We start from the raw sequence: 16,400 nt of genomic DNA on the forward strand, positions 1-16,400 counted from the left end.
TAACCTGCCTGCTTTCCTGCAGCCCTTATAATAGTTGTCACTTTCCTTTTCTGGTCAACTTTTTCCCGTCTAATAGGTATGAAATCAGAACCTGTTTCTTTTCTCTAATTACAAGAAAATTCATTTAAAAACGATTTATATAATTTACTTTTAGAAAATACTGTTGGGTTTGTGCAGCCACATGTCACAAGCTAGTAAACTCCGGCAGAAGTTCTTGTATTTATTTGACCATCAGACTATACACATCCTGCTGAGTTCTCTGGGACTGAACCTGCCCCAAGCCTTTTTTTTTTTTAAATCTTAGCAGAAGAGCCATGACTTCACTGGACAAATTACAAGATCGTAGATCTAGATCTCTGAAGCCATCTAGTCCAACCCCTTCATTTTACAGATTAGGGAAACTGAGCCTGTGGAGGTTCACTGACTTTCCCTAGACTACACCGCTTAAAACTTCTGAGGCGTCTCGGAAGAGACTCCCAGCCTCTCCCCCTCCACGTCCCCAGCTCTTCTCCAAGGAAGTGCCCACGGGGGAGGGGCGCGGGCTGGATTTTTTCTCGGGGCTGTTCTCGGAAAGCCCAAGTCCCTTTCCAGCGCATGCCTGGAGGGGGGAAGCTCGGCTGGAGCCCGCAGGAGGGCCAAGGCGGCAGTCACGAGATGAGGGAGGCGGCTCCGAGGGCCGACGGAGGAGTCAGGGAGTGCGAGGCGGGAGGGCGGGCATAGAGCCGGCCGACCCCCGCCCGCCCTCTCCCGGGGCTCTCCCCGCCTCTCTTTCCCCACCCCCACCCCGTCCCTTTTCAGCTTCTCCGGTCCCTCCCCCCGCCCCGGCGGACTCTGGCCACATCCTCCGGTGACATCAGGCCAGCGGCCGCCATATTGGAGGAAAGTCGCCGCCGCCGCTTCCACCTCAGCCCGCCCGTCACCGCCACCGCCCCCCGCGAGCAGGAGCCCTTTCCCTGCCCGCGCGCCGGCCTCTCCCCGGCTGCCGAGCAAGCTGCCCCGAGGGCCCGTCCCCCATGACTCCCGCCGGGCGCCGGGCGCTGACGACGTCGCCCCAGCGCTTGAAGCGGAGCCCGTGTGGGCCCTCGCGGGCTAGCGGAGAGCGAAGGCGAGCGTCCCGCGCTCGCGCCGCGTCCTGCCGCGCGCCCCGCCGCTGCCTCGGACCTCCGCGGCCCGGGCCGCAGCCATGACCTCGCTGACCCAGCGGCAGCTCGGGCCTGGTGCAGCGCCGCACCGAAGCCTCGCGCAGCGCCGCCGACAAGGAGCGGGCGGCCGGCGGCGGAGGGGGCGGTGTCGGCGACGACGACGAGCAGAGCCGCAGGGACGAGCAGGACGACGACGACAAGGAGACTCCAAGGAAACCCGGCTCACCCTGATGGAGGAAGTGCTGCTGCTGGGCCTGAAAGATCGAGAGGTACCGGCCCGGCGCGGAGGGAGGGCGGCCCCGCGGACGCGTCCCGGTCCCCAGCCTCGAGTGCCGGCCGTCCGGCCCGGGGGTGGCGGCTGCCCCTCACCTGTCTGCGGGAGGGGCTGAGAGGTGAGCGGGGTCAGGAGGTGTGGGGTGCGGAGCCGTGGGGACGGCCGGCCCCCCTTCTGTGCTCCCGGCACCCGATGGCCGAGAGATTCGATGGCCAGCGAAGCCAGGCTCGAACATATGGCTCAACATTTCTTTATGTTCCTTAAGTAAACACAGCCCTAGAATCCTGCTTAATAATGCCCGTTCCCCAGCATCACTCGGCATCTTCGGTTGTAGCCATTGTACATTTGAGATCGCCCTTTACCTGAAATGGTCCTGGTAGTTAGCCCAGCCAGCCCCAAACTCATCTCTGAACAATCCTGTTAGCTCAGCCGCCTCCAAACCCAGAGGTTTAAAATCAGCCGCAGATCCAGTTATGGGAAGAAGAAAAAAACAACACTTAAAAAAAAGGATAGAAAAAGTATGGAGGTTTCAAAGGTCAGATAAAAGGTTTTTATGGAAGGTCTATATGTAAGAAATCAAGAAGCAATTTCTGTTGCCGTTTAAAAGTATCAGTTCTTTTGCAATTTTCACCCACACCCCCCCCCCAAGTCTTGTATTTTGTGACAGTTGGTTAAAGCTCCTCCAGGAAGTTTTCTGTATCTTCCATACAAACCTGATTTATTATTTTTATCAATGGGCGGAAGAGATAGTAAGAATCCAGGCGACTTTTTAATCACAATACTTATGTAGGTTTTCTTTTGTATTTTCTTATAGGAGAGTTTATTGTGAGAATAATTTGTTCTTGTAGTAAAATAGTTTGAGAAGTTAAAAGACTAAAAAATAAGGGCTATATTAAAAACAAATGCTTTTTAGAGGTGTTGTTGCAGGATTGTGATGTTCTGATGTAAGGCTTTAAAGGTAAAAATGTACCAGAACAGTATGTAATAACAGGCTTCTGTATTTTTCTATATGAATTGAACTTTTTTTTTTAAGAAAATAACCTGTATTGCTGATGACATTTTGGTCAAGAGGAGAGGTAAATAGACATATATAATCTTGTCAGGGCAGTGCGTCATTTCAATCTAGCGAAGGCTTAATTTTAACTCGGCATATTAACTACGGAGCAGTGCTACATCTCAGTCTACTAGTGTAGGCTTATTTTAACTCAACACACTAACTACAGGCCTGGTTGTATTGAGGAACAAACTCAAAAGAAGAGCCAGTAAATTTTATTGGGCATAGAATTTCTGTACTGTGAACATTTAGTTTTTCTGTCCTAATTTAACCTTTCGTGATCCCAGTTAGGGTAATATCCTGTGTTAGGTTTTCAGTTTTCATTGCTAAAGGTTGTTATTCTTTTAGAATACTGGTGTTTGGGGATTAAAAAAAATTAATTTTAACTATAGAGCATTTGGGTCTTAGAGTATTGCAGTGCCTCCTAATCACTTGCTTAGCTTTAGTGTATTGACCAAGTTAAATTCAGTGTTTTCTCAGCTTCTCAGTATAAATCTGTAATGCCTATTCTTTATTTGTTTTAGAATGTCAAAGGAATAATTCCAGTATTGTTCAAAAATTGTTTAAATTAAATACCATTTAAGCCATTTAAAAGCATATTATGCCAATTAAGCACTTGGGGATACCTAGAAAGGCAAAACCAGTTTTGTCCTCAAGGAGCTTTAATTCTGATTGATGGGGAAACATACATACTTACATGCTGAGGAAACACTACAATACATGTGTTGAGGAAATACACACATATGATTTTAAGGGAAAGCTCAAGCTTGGGGAGGAGCGGGGGAGAGGAGACCAAGGATAGAATTTCTGGGCAAATGGCATTCAAACTGAGTCTTGAAGAAAGCCAGGAATTCTTTTTTTTTTCTTCGTTCTTTCTTTCTTTCTTTCTTTCTTTCTTCTTTCTTTCTTCTTCTTTCTTTTCTTTCTTTCTTCTGTTCCTTATTTTTATGGGGCAATGGGGTTTAAGTGACTTGCCCAGGGTCACACAGCTAGTAAGTGTCAAGTGTCTGAGGCCGGATTTGAACTCAGGAACTCCTGAATCCAGGGCCGGTGCTTTATCCACTGCGCCACCCTAGCCGCCCCGGAAAGCCAGGGATTCTTAAGCAGAGGAGAGGTGGGGAGAACACATGGAGACTGTGGCTGGAGATTAGGAATGGGCCACTGTTAGCAACAGTAAGTAGTAGGTCCGTATGACTAGTTCCTAAAGTATATAGGAAGTGTAGAGTGTGTGAGAAGACTGGAAAGGTAGGAATGGGATCAGGTTGTAAAGAGCTTTAAAATGCCAATCAGGATTCTATAATTGGATCTTGTAGGTAAGAAGGGACCCATTGGAGTTCATTCAGTAGGGGTGACATGGTTAGAACTACACTTGAGTAAAATTACTTGGCTTTGAATGGAGGATAGTTTGAAGTGGGGAGGAAACTTGAGGCAGGAATTCCAGTTATTAGGAGGCTATTGTCAGAGGTGACAAAATATTAGGAGACATATCCCCCCCTCCCCCCACCCCCCATTTTCTGTGAGCTAAGGCTCAGCAAGCAGAGATGATGAAGGCCTGAATTAGGGTTTGAATTATGTGAGGGCAAAATGGTGGATGTATAAGATAGATGAAGGACAAAATTTGACAACTGATTGATATTGTGGGGTGAGTTAGAGTGAGGGAGTTTAGGATGACACTTGAAGTTGTGAAACCTGGGGCATCAGGAGGATTCATTGACAACAACAGAGAAATTCAGAAGATGACAGGGTTTACAGGGATGATGAGTTCAGTTTTGGAGATGATTACAAGCCATCCAGTTTGGAGCTATTCAGTGGACAGGGGCAGCTAGATGACACAGTGGATAGAACACTAACCCTGAAGTTGGGAGGACCGGAGTTCAAATCTCACCTCAGATACTAGCTTTGTGACGTGGGGCCATCTACAGTCATCCTGATACCATCTTGCCACTGGACCCAGATGATTCCGGAGGAGAAACTGAAGTGTCTTTTCATGGCCCTGCCTCACTTAAATCCAATTCAGTGCAAGTCATGGCATCTGTCATGGTCCTCTTGAGAATGAGGACAAACAACAGCAATTCAATACACAGTTGATGACAAAAGTTGGAGCTCGGGACCAACTAGAGATATATTGAACTAGATTCAATCGTCTGCATAAGATGATAATTGAACTCATGGTAGCTGATGAGATCTCCAGTGAATTAGGTTAGAAGTAGGAGAACCTTTGAACAGAGCCTTTGAACAGGAACCAAAGATCATGGGATTGGTGGTGGTGAAGATCTAGGAAAGAAATGAGAAGTTACTTTGAAACTCTTCAGTAAAGAAAATAGACACAGTATCCAGTATCTTTCCATTATTCCACTTTGCCGAACTGTGACTATCTAGAAAGCTTGCTGATCTCAACACTAGTCATAATAGAGGAAAGATTTGCATCTGCTTTAAGAGGTTAAATTTTTGGAGTGTTAGCATAGTTTATTTTTTTATATCAATCTCCCTCCCCCCTATTAGAAATAGTTACTAATATTCATAGATTGCCATAAATATCATATACATACTTGGCTCTCAGCAAGGCATTTAACAATCTCACAGATAGAGAGATATGTGACTGAATGATATTATTGTAAGAGTGGTTCAGAATTGGTTGGATGACTGGAACCAAAGATTATTGAGAAACATCATGGTTTTAGTAGGAGCCTTGGTTGAAGAACAGAGTATTTACTAATTGGCGATATAAAATGAAAAGGGCATGAGAACAAATATTTAAGGACATCCAATGTAGACTCAGAGGGAATTACTGGAAAGTCAGTATTTTGTATGTTGAAATTTATGTATTTAAATAGCTATAAAGCAATTTTAAGTATACATATTGATGTATCTTAGTAAGTATTCACTAAGTACCTACTATGTACTAGGTACTGTGCTAGCTAAGTACTGTTTATAATAAACTATCTCTTAAGAAAAGATGAGTGAGCAGTGGTCTTTCTGTGAAGAGACCTACTTTTACTTCCTGTTTCCAAAACTAATAACAATTATTTGGAAATATTTGCATAGAAAGGATACACAGCAGTGATTCAACACTTAGCTCTGGTAAACTTAGCTCCTTCTGCATACTGGAAAGTCTGGTCAGCCAGGCAGTTTGTAGTTGGGACAGCTACCAAATCTTTGGACAGACTTTTTTGTGCCTATAGGTGATCTGGAATGCTCTCCCACAAGGTCTGAGGCCACCAGGAAGCTATATATACTTCTCTGTGGCTTGAACTGCCTTAGGCCCCCTGGCTAATTAAGTCTTGGAGTCATTTTTTTCTCTTAGGGAAAGAATTAGCCCAGAGGGGTCAGACACCTGGCCTGCACTCCTGAGTGCAGCCCAAACCAGATTGACATGTAATTGGGAAATATTTAACCAAATAAATTTTAAAAATTGGTAACATTACATTTAAAAATTGTCAATATGCAGCCCACAGGGATCCTTTTTGTATAGATTAGTGGCCCCAGTTTGTATTTGAGTTTGATACCCCTGACCTGAACCAGCCTCACAGTCATGGAGGAGGGTTTAGCTATTGATTTTGTATCAAGGGCTCTTAATATCTTTCATTTCTTCAGAGTTCAGAGACCCAGCCTCCCAGAGTACCTAACATGTCAAGATGGGGTTAAATGGAATGGGTAGTTAGGTGGGACCTGTGCAGTTATTGTTGTGGATTCCTAGTAGTATTTAGGTTAAGGACATAAGAACATAGATTTAGGCCTAGAAGAGACCATATAAGGCCTTTGGTTCCATTTTACAGATAGAGAGATTGAGGTACTGAGAGGTTACATGACATACCTCCAGTCACCCTGTTCTAGTAAGAGTTTGAGGCAGATTTTGAATCCAGGTCTTCCTCATTCCAAGTGCTGTGTCTTATCCACTAGACTAGAATACTTTGCTGCCTCAGAATTATAATTGCCCTGAGGAGGCCACTCATTACCTGGTTTTGCCAGAAGGTGTGCAGTTGGGGGAATATTAGGAAATAAGGATAGTTAACAGTTGTATTGGAGACAATTGACTAACACAATAAAGGTCATCTGACCACTAGGTCACATATGTCTTGGGGCAGACCATGACCGTCTCAGGATCCTGGTTCCCACTTAGAAAGGAAAGGGGGAGGTGATAGGCATTTATATAGTACCTTTTATATGTCAAGCACTGTGCTAAGGGCTTTGCAAATATATCATTTTATCTTTGGAAACTACTGACTTAGCTAGATGACTACCTTTTGGTCCTCAGTGTTTTTTTCCAAGAAGAAAAATACAAAAAAAAAAATTTCATTGTGACTTATTAACCAATCATCTTACTAAAATAATACACCAAAAATGGGAATAATTGTTATTTGGAAAAGCATTTATTAAAGTATTGGTATTGCCCTTTTAATCCAGAAGTGGGATTTAGATTTGATGTATGCTGTCACTGTAAAAAGTGAGTGGTGGAGGGGCAGCTAGGTGGTGCAGTGGATAGAGCACAGGCCCTGGATTCAGGAGGACCTGAGTTCAAATCCAACCTCAAACACTTGACACTTACTAGCTATGTGACCCTTAACTTAACCCCAATTGCCTCATTAATAAAAATTTTAAAAATAAAAATAAAAGTGAGTAGAGGTTCATGGGGCTTATGGAATTAATCTTATTAGATTTTAGTTATAGTTTGTATTTTTTTTAAGATTCATATATACGTTGAACTAAATATCCCGCTTAAAAATAATCCAACTTTAAGTGATAATTTTATTTTTTAAAAGCATCACATATAATGAATTAAAGTTTTTTTAAAAAAATCACAGTTTTTGGTAACTTTATGAACTACTGTGTTTTAGGTTTTTTTTTTTAAAGTAAAAAAGTCATCGCTAGTAGGGCAATGGAGAGGTAGTTGCATATGACTGGACTTAGAAGAGTTAGGAACTTGGTAGGAGCTAACATTATTATCTCTGTTCAAAATGCACAAAAACCATGGGAAAAAGGGATGGTGGCAATGTCCAATTGACCTAGTTGAAAATATAGATATGTGTTATACCTTAGTCTTGAAACTGAGCATATTTAGTAAGACATATAGCACTAGTGAAGTTAGACCTACTGTTAATACTTGAACTGCAGACCAAAGTTAAGATTTTAAAATAGATTAAAATAGATTTTTATCATTTTTTTTGTTTTGTTTTATATCACCTACATTTCCCCCTGAATCTCTCCTCATACTCTCTCTTAGTGGACCATCCCTAATAACAAAAAATAAAAGAAGAGGGAGAAAAGAAAAAGAAAAGTTCAGCAAACCCAATCAATAAATATATCAGAAAAGAATGATACATAGTCTTTCATATCTCTTGGGGCCACACCCGATCATTTTGATTTTATAACATTCAGTTTAGATTGTTTTGTTGTTCTTTTCATTTACCTTGTCATCATTGTGTATATTGTTTTTCTGGTTCAGCTTATTTCAGTATGTATCAGTTCATAAAAATCATGCTTCACTATCATTGTTTTGTTATTTGCTGTTTCTTATAGCATAGTGATATTAACATTTTTATGTACTGGTTAGTCTGGCCATTTCCCAATCAATCTATTTAATTTTTAGTTCTTTGCTACCACAAAACATTAGTATATATGGTCTTTTTATCATTGACCTTTTTAGGGTATATGCCTAGCATTGGAATCTCTGGGTCAAAAGATAAGAGACATTTTAAATCAGTTTTTTGGCATAATGCTTTCCATAATGATTGTGTCAGTGCAATGCTGTGCCTGTCTTTCTACCAGACCTCCAACATTGATTTCCCATTTTTGGGTATCTCTGTCAATTTGCTAAGTTAGAGGTGAATCCTCAGAGTTGGTTCCCCCCCCCCCTTTTTATTTTTTATTTTTCAGAGTTGTTTCGACTTGCATTTCTCTTATACTGAACAAGACACTATTACTTGGCTTAGTTTATACACATGTAAGTTGTGTTGGACTTCGCATTCCATAATCTGTTGTAGCGGGTAATGGTTAAATAGATGTGCTAAGGATACAAAAATGAAATTATATTGAGAACAAGCTTGTAATTCTGGGTGACTTTAAAACCATAGTAGGCACAGACTATCAGAGGTGACAGGGAGTCCTTGGGATGAGTGGAGTAGGAAACAGCAACAGCAACAGTCACTTACCACTGAAGGCTTATGACCATCTCATCACCAACACTATCCTCTGTTTACCTAAAAGCAACAAAATGTTGTAAGTATACCCTCACAGCAAGCACTGCCATTTAATAGACAATGTCATTGTGAAGAAAAGAGACAGGCAGGATCTGAGAGTGACAAAGTGTGGCACAGAGTGCTGGACTTATTATCCTCTTCAAGCTAAACATTCCCATTCAACAAGAGCAGGGGCTCCAAGGCAAGACAACTGTCAGGAGACTGAACATCAACAGATTAGAGCACTTCTCATGAGTGAACAGTTTGTTGCTGACCTGGAGGGAGAGCTGAGTTAGCAACAGTGGAGCAGGAAGGGAATGGGAAGCTTTCAGAAACTTAGTGCACAGCACTGCACTTGCTCATCTGGGTTAGAATACCCGCAAACATTTGATGAAAATGATGGTATATACTCAACAAGACACTAATCAAGTTAGTTTTCTTAGTATTATACATGTGTGAATTGTGTTGGACTTAGCATTTTAGAATCTATTCTAACAGGTAATTGTTAAACAGATGTGCTAAGGTTACAAAAATGAGATTATATTGGGAAAATAGCCCCAGTAAAATAACTGAACTGGAAAAATTTATCTTTTAATCCCTTAAAATGATTTATCTCTTTATGGTTTACTTTAACTTCAGGTATCTGAAAAAGCTAATTTAGCTTTCATTTAATAATACCTATCCAATACTATTGTAATGGATACCTTAAAAAATTTTTTTGTCTGAAAAAAAGCTATCCTAGTGTGGACATGGTAGGTGCATTCATTTTAAGCTGTGTTTAATATAAAAGTTGATTCTTGTTGATTGGTTTTGTTGTTCTTATTGTTTGTTTTAAATTTTGGACTAAGGAAAAGGAAGGCATTTGCAGGTTATAAGTGCTTAAGAAATATTTATTGAGGGGCGGCTAGGTGGCGCAGTGGATAAAGCACCGGCCCTGGAGTCAGGAGTACCTGAGTTCAAATCCAGCCTCAGACACTTAACACTCACTAGCTGTGTGACCCTGGGCAAGTCACTTAACCCCAACTGCCTCACTTAAAAAAAAAAAAAGAAAGAAATATTTATTGAATTAACAGACTTGGAAGAAACTGTAGGATGAGGTTGTTAACAGCAGATTAAGTTACAGAAGAGCATTGTTTACCATCTCAAGAATAGAATAGTTTAAATATACCTTTTGTTTTAATTCTTTGTGCTGGGATCATTAAAGTGACTTTTTAGTCCTGAAACAGATAAATGCTATCTATTTGAATATGAGATACAAGACCTGTTGTTTCTGTGAGTTTGTAACCAGGATATAGGGTAACTAACATAGGTTTCTTTCTTGTGAATTATGGACCAGAATCAAGGTCCTTATCCTTTCCCTCCTTTAAAAAATTTATTCAATAAGTCATACAAACTTTTTTCTTTTCTTCTTTTTTGCCTCCTCTAGGCAGCATCTGATGATGTCATTTGTACCTGTATTATGTAAAGGTACAATTAATAGATACTCTTCCCCATAAAGATAATAGGTAGATGATCATAATACCTCTAATGAATGATCTTTCCCACCTCAAGTCTTTTCTCCACTGCTATCTTCTACACCAGAAGTGTCAAATATGTGGCTGTCAACACTCCAGAGGGCAGCCCAAACTAGATTAGATCCGCAATTGTTAAATATTCAACAAAATAAAGAAATGAAAGCACAGATCTAAAAATTACATTTTAAATTAAGTCAATATGCAACCTGCAATGATCATTATGTACAGATCAATGACTCCCTTTTTATTTGAGTCTGACAGCACTGCTGCCAAAGTGATGCTGCTCTCCCTGATTCTAGAATCAAACATAAACTCTTCTCTTTGACATTTAAAGCTCATCACAACTTGTCCAGTTTTTATCTTTCCCATCTTTACATATTACTCCCTGCTTGAACTTTGTGATCCAGATATATTGCCCTTCTTGCCGTTCGCACATGGCAGCCCTATCTCCTGTCTCTTTGCCTTTGCACTGTTTGTTCCCCAGGCCTAGAATGCTTGAAGAGGATTATGACAGATGTCGTCATACTTGGCAATGACTTGTATTTAAGTGAGGGAAGGCTGTGCAAGGTCACCAAACTCACTCTCTCCTCCAGAGCCATCTGGTCCCAGTGTAAGATATACAGTCAGGATGACTGGAGATGGCCCTGATGTTTAAGGCAATTGGAGTTAAGTGACTTTCCCAGGATCACACAGCTAGTGAGTGTCTGAGGTGAGATTTGAACTCAGGTCCTCGTGACTCCAGGCCAGTGCTTTATCTACTGTGCCACATAGGCTACCCTGGCAACGTAATAGAGACTTAATAAATGCTGATTGACAATGCTAGGTGCTAGAAGTTGTTCAAAATATCATGTTTGTTTCGTTTTGGGTTTCCTCTTCTTGGATGGTAGCAACCAACAGGTTCTTTTTTCTGAGTAATCAGCTGAAAACCATTTTGAGTGACTGTTACTTGTAAGGCACTGTTCTAAGAGCACACCTGTTAGACCGTTAGCTCCTTATGCAATAACTGTCTCTTGCCTTTCTTTGTATCCCTAGCCCTTAAACAGTATCTTACATCCAGTAGATGTTTAATAAATGTTTGTTGACTTGAGACACATTTTAAGAAAGGGCAGAAATAGATAAAAAGTTCTTTCTCTTAATGAACTTCTAGTGTGGAGACATGAATAAACATGCACCATAAAATTGGGAGACATAAGAATATATAACAAATTAATGTAGCTATTTAATTCTTCAAAAGATTGATTTCATTTATTGGAAATGCCTTCCACTGATCCTTTTTTTGGTGGGGTGAGGGCAATTGGGGTTAGAGTGACTTGCCCAGGGTCACACATCTAGTAAGTGTTAGGTGTCTGAGGCTGGATTTGAACTCAGGTCCTCCTAACGTCCAGGTCGGTGCTCTATCAACTGCGCCACCTAGCTGCCCCTCAGTGATCCATATTGTAACCCGTCTCTCTAGTGCATTTATCTATTGCTCCTCATATATTGCACAGCCCATGCTAAAAGTCTTTCTAGTTGGTAGGACTTGCCAATGTATGTTCTGCAGAAATCGTCTTTCAGAGAATCCAGAGTCATATTCTATTCCATGATGAGCATCTGAATAAGATTTAGAATAAAAATAGAAAATTGTGTATTGTTTAAAAAATTACCTAAAATCTGAACTTATGGAACATAATAAGTTCAGGGTAAATCCTCTACAGAAACACATTTTCTAAAAATCCAAACTTTTTGACTCTACTTAAAGCATTCCAGAGGAACTCTGAGATCCAGTTCTTCAGGATATCTGCTCTATAAAGTGAGAAATAATCTATATGATTCTAAAATCTGACAAAGAGAATATACCTTAATGACTCTGTGACCATATAAATGTGGGGTGTTCCATCCATTTATTATGTTGGTTAACTTTACTGATTTGGGGAGAACTTAGTATTTAAACTATAGATTTTTCAATAAGAAAAAGAAAGAGGGGTTTTTGTATCAGGAAGCTTCTTGGTATTATAAAAATCCTAAAACAAAACTTCCCATATGGGGTCTCATAACTGAAATGGTGGGGGTCTCAAAAATTTGGCAGCAGTATATACTTACCTATATACCTGGGGGTCAAGTAAAAAATTTGTTGGGCTCAAAGGGGGTCTGAAAGTGGGAAAAAAGTTTAAGAAGAGCCCTGCCCCAAAGCATAAAGCATATGGTTTTCCTTCCTTCTTTGTAGTTCTGGACCTACGTCAGTGCTCTCTGCGGTTCCTATCTTAGGAAGAAGTACTAATTTAGTGGACTGACCATCCAATTGCATGTCACAAGCGTATTTCATCCATTTGTTTTTTCATATATTGAAAGAATCGTGTGCTCGTTATAAGTGTATTTAACCTAGAGAAGACTTGGGAGGGACCTGGAAAGTGTCCTTCAGGTAATTGAAGGTCGTCGTTAGACGTGTTCTGTTTGGCTACTAAAGGATAGAAATTCCAAAAATACAAATTTTGATTGACTCATATATTGGGTTTTTACATGTTTTGCAGGGTAATGAGGGTTAAGTGACTTTCCCAGGGTTACACAGCTAGTAAGTGTCAAGTGTCTGGGACCGAATTTGAACTCATGTCCCTTGAGATCCAGGGCCAAGTGCTTATCCACTGCGCCACCTAGGTGCCTTCTTGATTGACTGTAAGGAAAGACTTTTTAACAAGTAAGGCTATCCAGTGGTAGAATATAGTTCCCTAGATATTGTGGGTTTTGCCCTCACTATTGGTCTTCAGGCAAGTCTGGACGACCACATGGGTAATTAGAAGGGATTATATTCCTTAAGTGAAGGTTTCCTCCCCCATTTTAAACCCTTAATAAAATTAGCATTTCTGTAGAACAGAAAGAAGATTGTATATAAACCTGCAAATCATTATTAGTGAAAGCTTCCTACTTGTTATTTACCTCTGCCTTTGCCCATTTTTATCTGTGAGTTTTAAAAAGTGCTTCAAATGATCCTCTTTATTTTTTTTTTTGGGGGGGGGAGTAACTATTTCTGCTTCTCTTTTCCTCACTTATCCCTTCCCCCCTCCAATGGTGGGGGCCCCTTTTAACAATTAAGCATAGTTAAGTAAAACAAATTGGCCACATTGCTCTTTAAAAATTTTGTTTCCTTTCTCACCTCTTAGATGAAAAATCTTATTCAGGTACAGGTTGCAATAGAGGGCAGAATCCTTCAAACATATTGCATATAGGAAAATAATTTTGGTAGATTCATAAAAGATAGAGGAGAGATTGCACTCAGAGAAGAGTTGGGGAGGCTACTCACTATCTCCACTTCACTTTTGGGTAGCTCTAATTATTAGGAACTTTTTCCTTAAATAAATTTAAATCTACTCTCTGCAAGTTTAACTATTGTTCTTAATTCTAAATTATGGGGTCAAGCAGAATAAGTCTAATTTTTCTTCCTTGTTACATCCCTTCAAATACTTGACTGTTTTTTTTCCTAACTCTTTCTACCCATAGAATTGGGTGGGTGGGGTGGAGGTACCTGCCTTTTTTTGGGTTGGTCCCTGCATAATAAATTAGAGGTTGTACAAGACTATGCATAGGTAGTCCTTTTTTCATATAGCACCACATTGCCACTTCCTCATTGGTGTTTTAGGTAGAAGTTGAAGTAGGTAATTTATAAAGGTCCTTCCAAATCTTAAGATTCTATAGTTCTGTAATCAATTGCTGTGACTAAGATGTATGTAAGAAGACTTGCACTTTCTCAAATTTCTTAATCAAGGATTGTTGTTTTATTAAAGTCTTTTTTAATTACAATTTTTTTGTATATTTTTGTATTCTTTCTTTCTAGAGATATATCTTTATAATAATGAATAAAAAAGAGGAAAAAAATTCAGAAAAAGTAAGCAACCCCATTTAAAAAGTCTGACAATATTTGCAATGTTTTCATACTCAGTCCTCAAAGAAGATGAGAGGTACACTCTTATATCTCTTGTTTGGGGCTAAGTGTGGGCCATATAATTTTACAACATTAACTTTTTTCTGGGTGAAGGCAGTTGGGTTAATGACTTGCCCAGCTAGTAAGTGTTAAGTTTCTGAGGTCGGATTTGAACTCAGGTCCTCCCGACTCCAGGGCCGGTGCTCTATTCACCGTGCCACCTAGCTGCCCCCATCAACATTAACTTTTAATTGTTTTGTTCTTTCAGTTACTGAGTTGGAGGTTATTCAGTGATCATTTGATCAATAAACATTTATTAATTCCTGTGACCTGGATTGTTGTTGTTCCTTTGTTTTGAAGAGGACCACTGATATCACAGGGTGATGTCTTGACTTGTGTGGTGAAATGGATTTAAGTGAGGCAGAGTTGCAAAAGTTATCAGCCTCACTCTTTTCTCAAGTCATCAAAGTTCAGTGGTAAGACAAAAGTCAGGACTACTGGTGATGGCCTGGGATGCAGAGGATGACTTTGGTGTCTTCAGTGTCTAAGGGGTACACAGTGCCTGCTTTCAGCGCTTTCATCACTATTGGAACAAATTTGTTCTCATCTGCCCTTTCCCCTGGGGGAAGGCTTCACATGCCTGGGATAGACATCCTTCTCTTGGGTGCGTAAAGGATGAAAGCTTGAAGAAGTGGTCTTGTCTAGTGAAGGATGCTTGGGAATGGTTGAATACGGAAAGAACCAGTAGATAGAAGAGGTCGAAGATTAAAGAAGAGAGGAATTGTATATATTGTTTTCTTGCTTCTGCTTACTCACTTTGTATCAGTTCATATGCTTCTCATGCTCCTTTTATTCATCATAGTCCATGGTTTCTTACAGTTCAGCAGTATACCATTCTTTTATGTACTACTACAACTTATCCTTTTTTTTTCCTTAAAGTGAGGCAGTTGGGTTAAGTGACTTGCCCAGGGTCACACAGCTAGTAAGTGTTAAGTGTCGGAGGCCGGATTTGAACTCAGGTACTCCTGACTCCAGGGCCGGTGCTCTATCCACTGCACCACCTACTGCCCCTACAACTTATCCTTTCACCACTTGATGGAATCTGCTTTGTTTCCAGTTCTTTGTTACTACAGAAAATGTTGGTATAAAATATTTTTGGAGTGTATGGAACCTTTATTTTTGTCATTGACTTCTTCAGGTTTATATCTAGTGGAGGGATCTCTGTCCAGGCTTTATGGATGGGCATCATAATCATTTCTTTCAAATAATTGCTTCCAGAAGGTTGGGCCTAATTCATAGCTTTACCAACAACGGTATTAGTGTTCTGTCTTTGTACAACTCTACTATTTGTGACAGTCCCTATATGTAATTTTTGCCAATCTATAAGGTGAGAAACTTTGGTCGTTTTCATTTATATTTCTCTTATTATCTGGAGCACTGTTTCATAAGTAGTTTATAGTTCTTAGGAGTTATCCTTTATGACATCTGTTGGGGAATAACTTTTGATGTTACAGTTCTACTACTGATTTATTTCATTATCATACCCTTAGAGAAATATTTTATATATGTATGGTGTATACACACACACATATGCCCCCAATGGCTCATTTATTTGCGAAATAAGGGTTTTTAAAAAAAAATTTTATGTAATCACAATTACCTATTTTATATTGTGATTGTCTATTGCCTCTATCCCATGTTTGGTTTAAGAGTCCTCTCTCTCTCTCTCTCTCGTCTCTCTCTCTCTTCTCTCTCTTCTCTCCTCCTCTCTCTCTCTCTCTCTCTCTCACACACACACACACACACACACACACCCCTCTTTAATATTTAGGTCGTATATCCATCTGGAGCTTATTGTGATGTATGGTATAAGATGTTAGTCTAAATCTAATTTCTCCCAGACTGCTTTTCAGTTTTCCCACAAATTTTGCCAAATATGGATTTATTCCCCAAGTGATTTATGTGTTCTACTTTATTGAATGCTGTGTTCTTGAGTTCATTTATTTGAGTCTTCCTTTCTAGCTAGTTCCACTGTTTTATGCTTTCAATTTTGTCATCAGTATCAGGTAGTTTTCATGATTATTGCTTCATAATGTAATTCAAAGTCTGGAAAAATGTCCCCCTTTATTCGTACTGTCCCTCACTCCCCATTAGAATTTGGCTCTTTTTTTTCTTCCAAATGAATTTTTATTGTTCTACTTCTGTAAAGTGCTTTTCTTTTTGGGTGGGGCTATGAGGGTTAGTGACTTTGTCCAGGGTCACACAGCTAGTAAGTGTCAAGTGTCTGAGGTCATATTTGAACTCAGGTCCTCCTGAATCCAGGGCCAGTGCATTATCCACTGTGCCAC

At 40.3% G+C, this 16,400-nt stretch overlaps 1 protein-coding gene across 1 annotated transcript in view; it reads left to right on the forward strand.

Moving 5' to 3' along the window:
* Nucleotides 1–859: 859 nt before the first annotated feature.
* Nucleotides 860–16,400, forward strand: part of GOLPH3 (golgi phosphoprotein 3) — a 52,414-nt gene continuing 36,873 nt past the window's right edge. The window contains 3 exon segments of the mRNA XM_043977183.1: nt 860–1,204; nt 1,206–1,338; nt 1,341–1,411. Of these exon segments, the coding sequence (XP_043833118.1) occupies nt 1,184–1,204; nt 1,206–1,338; nt 1,341–1,411 (225 nt within the window). The 5' untranslated portion in view covers nt 860–1,183.

Source organism: Dromiciops gliroides, chromosome 1 (assembly GCF_019393635.1).
Source record: "Dromiciops gliroides isolate mDroGli1 chromosome 1, mDroGli1.pri, whole genome shotgun sequence".
Taxonomy (NCBI): Eukaryota; Metazoa; Chordata; class Mammalia; order Microbiotheria; family Microbiotheriidae; genus Dromiciops; species Dromiciops gliroides.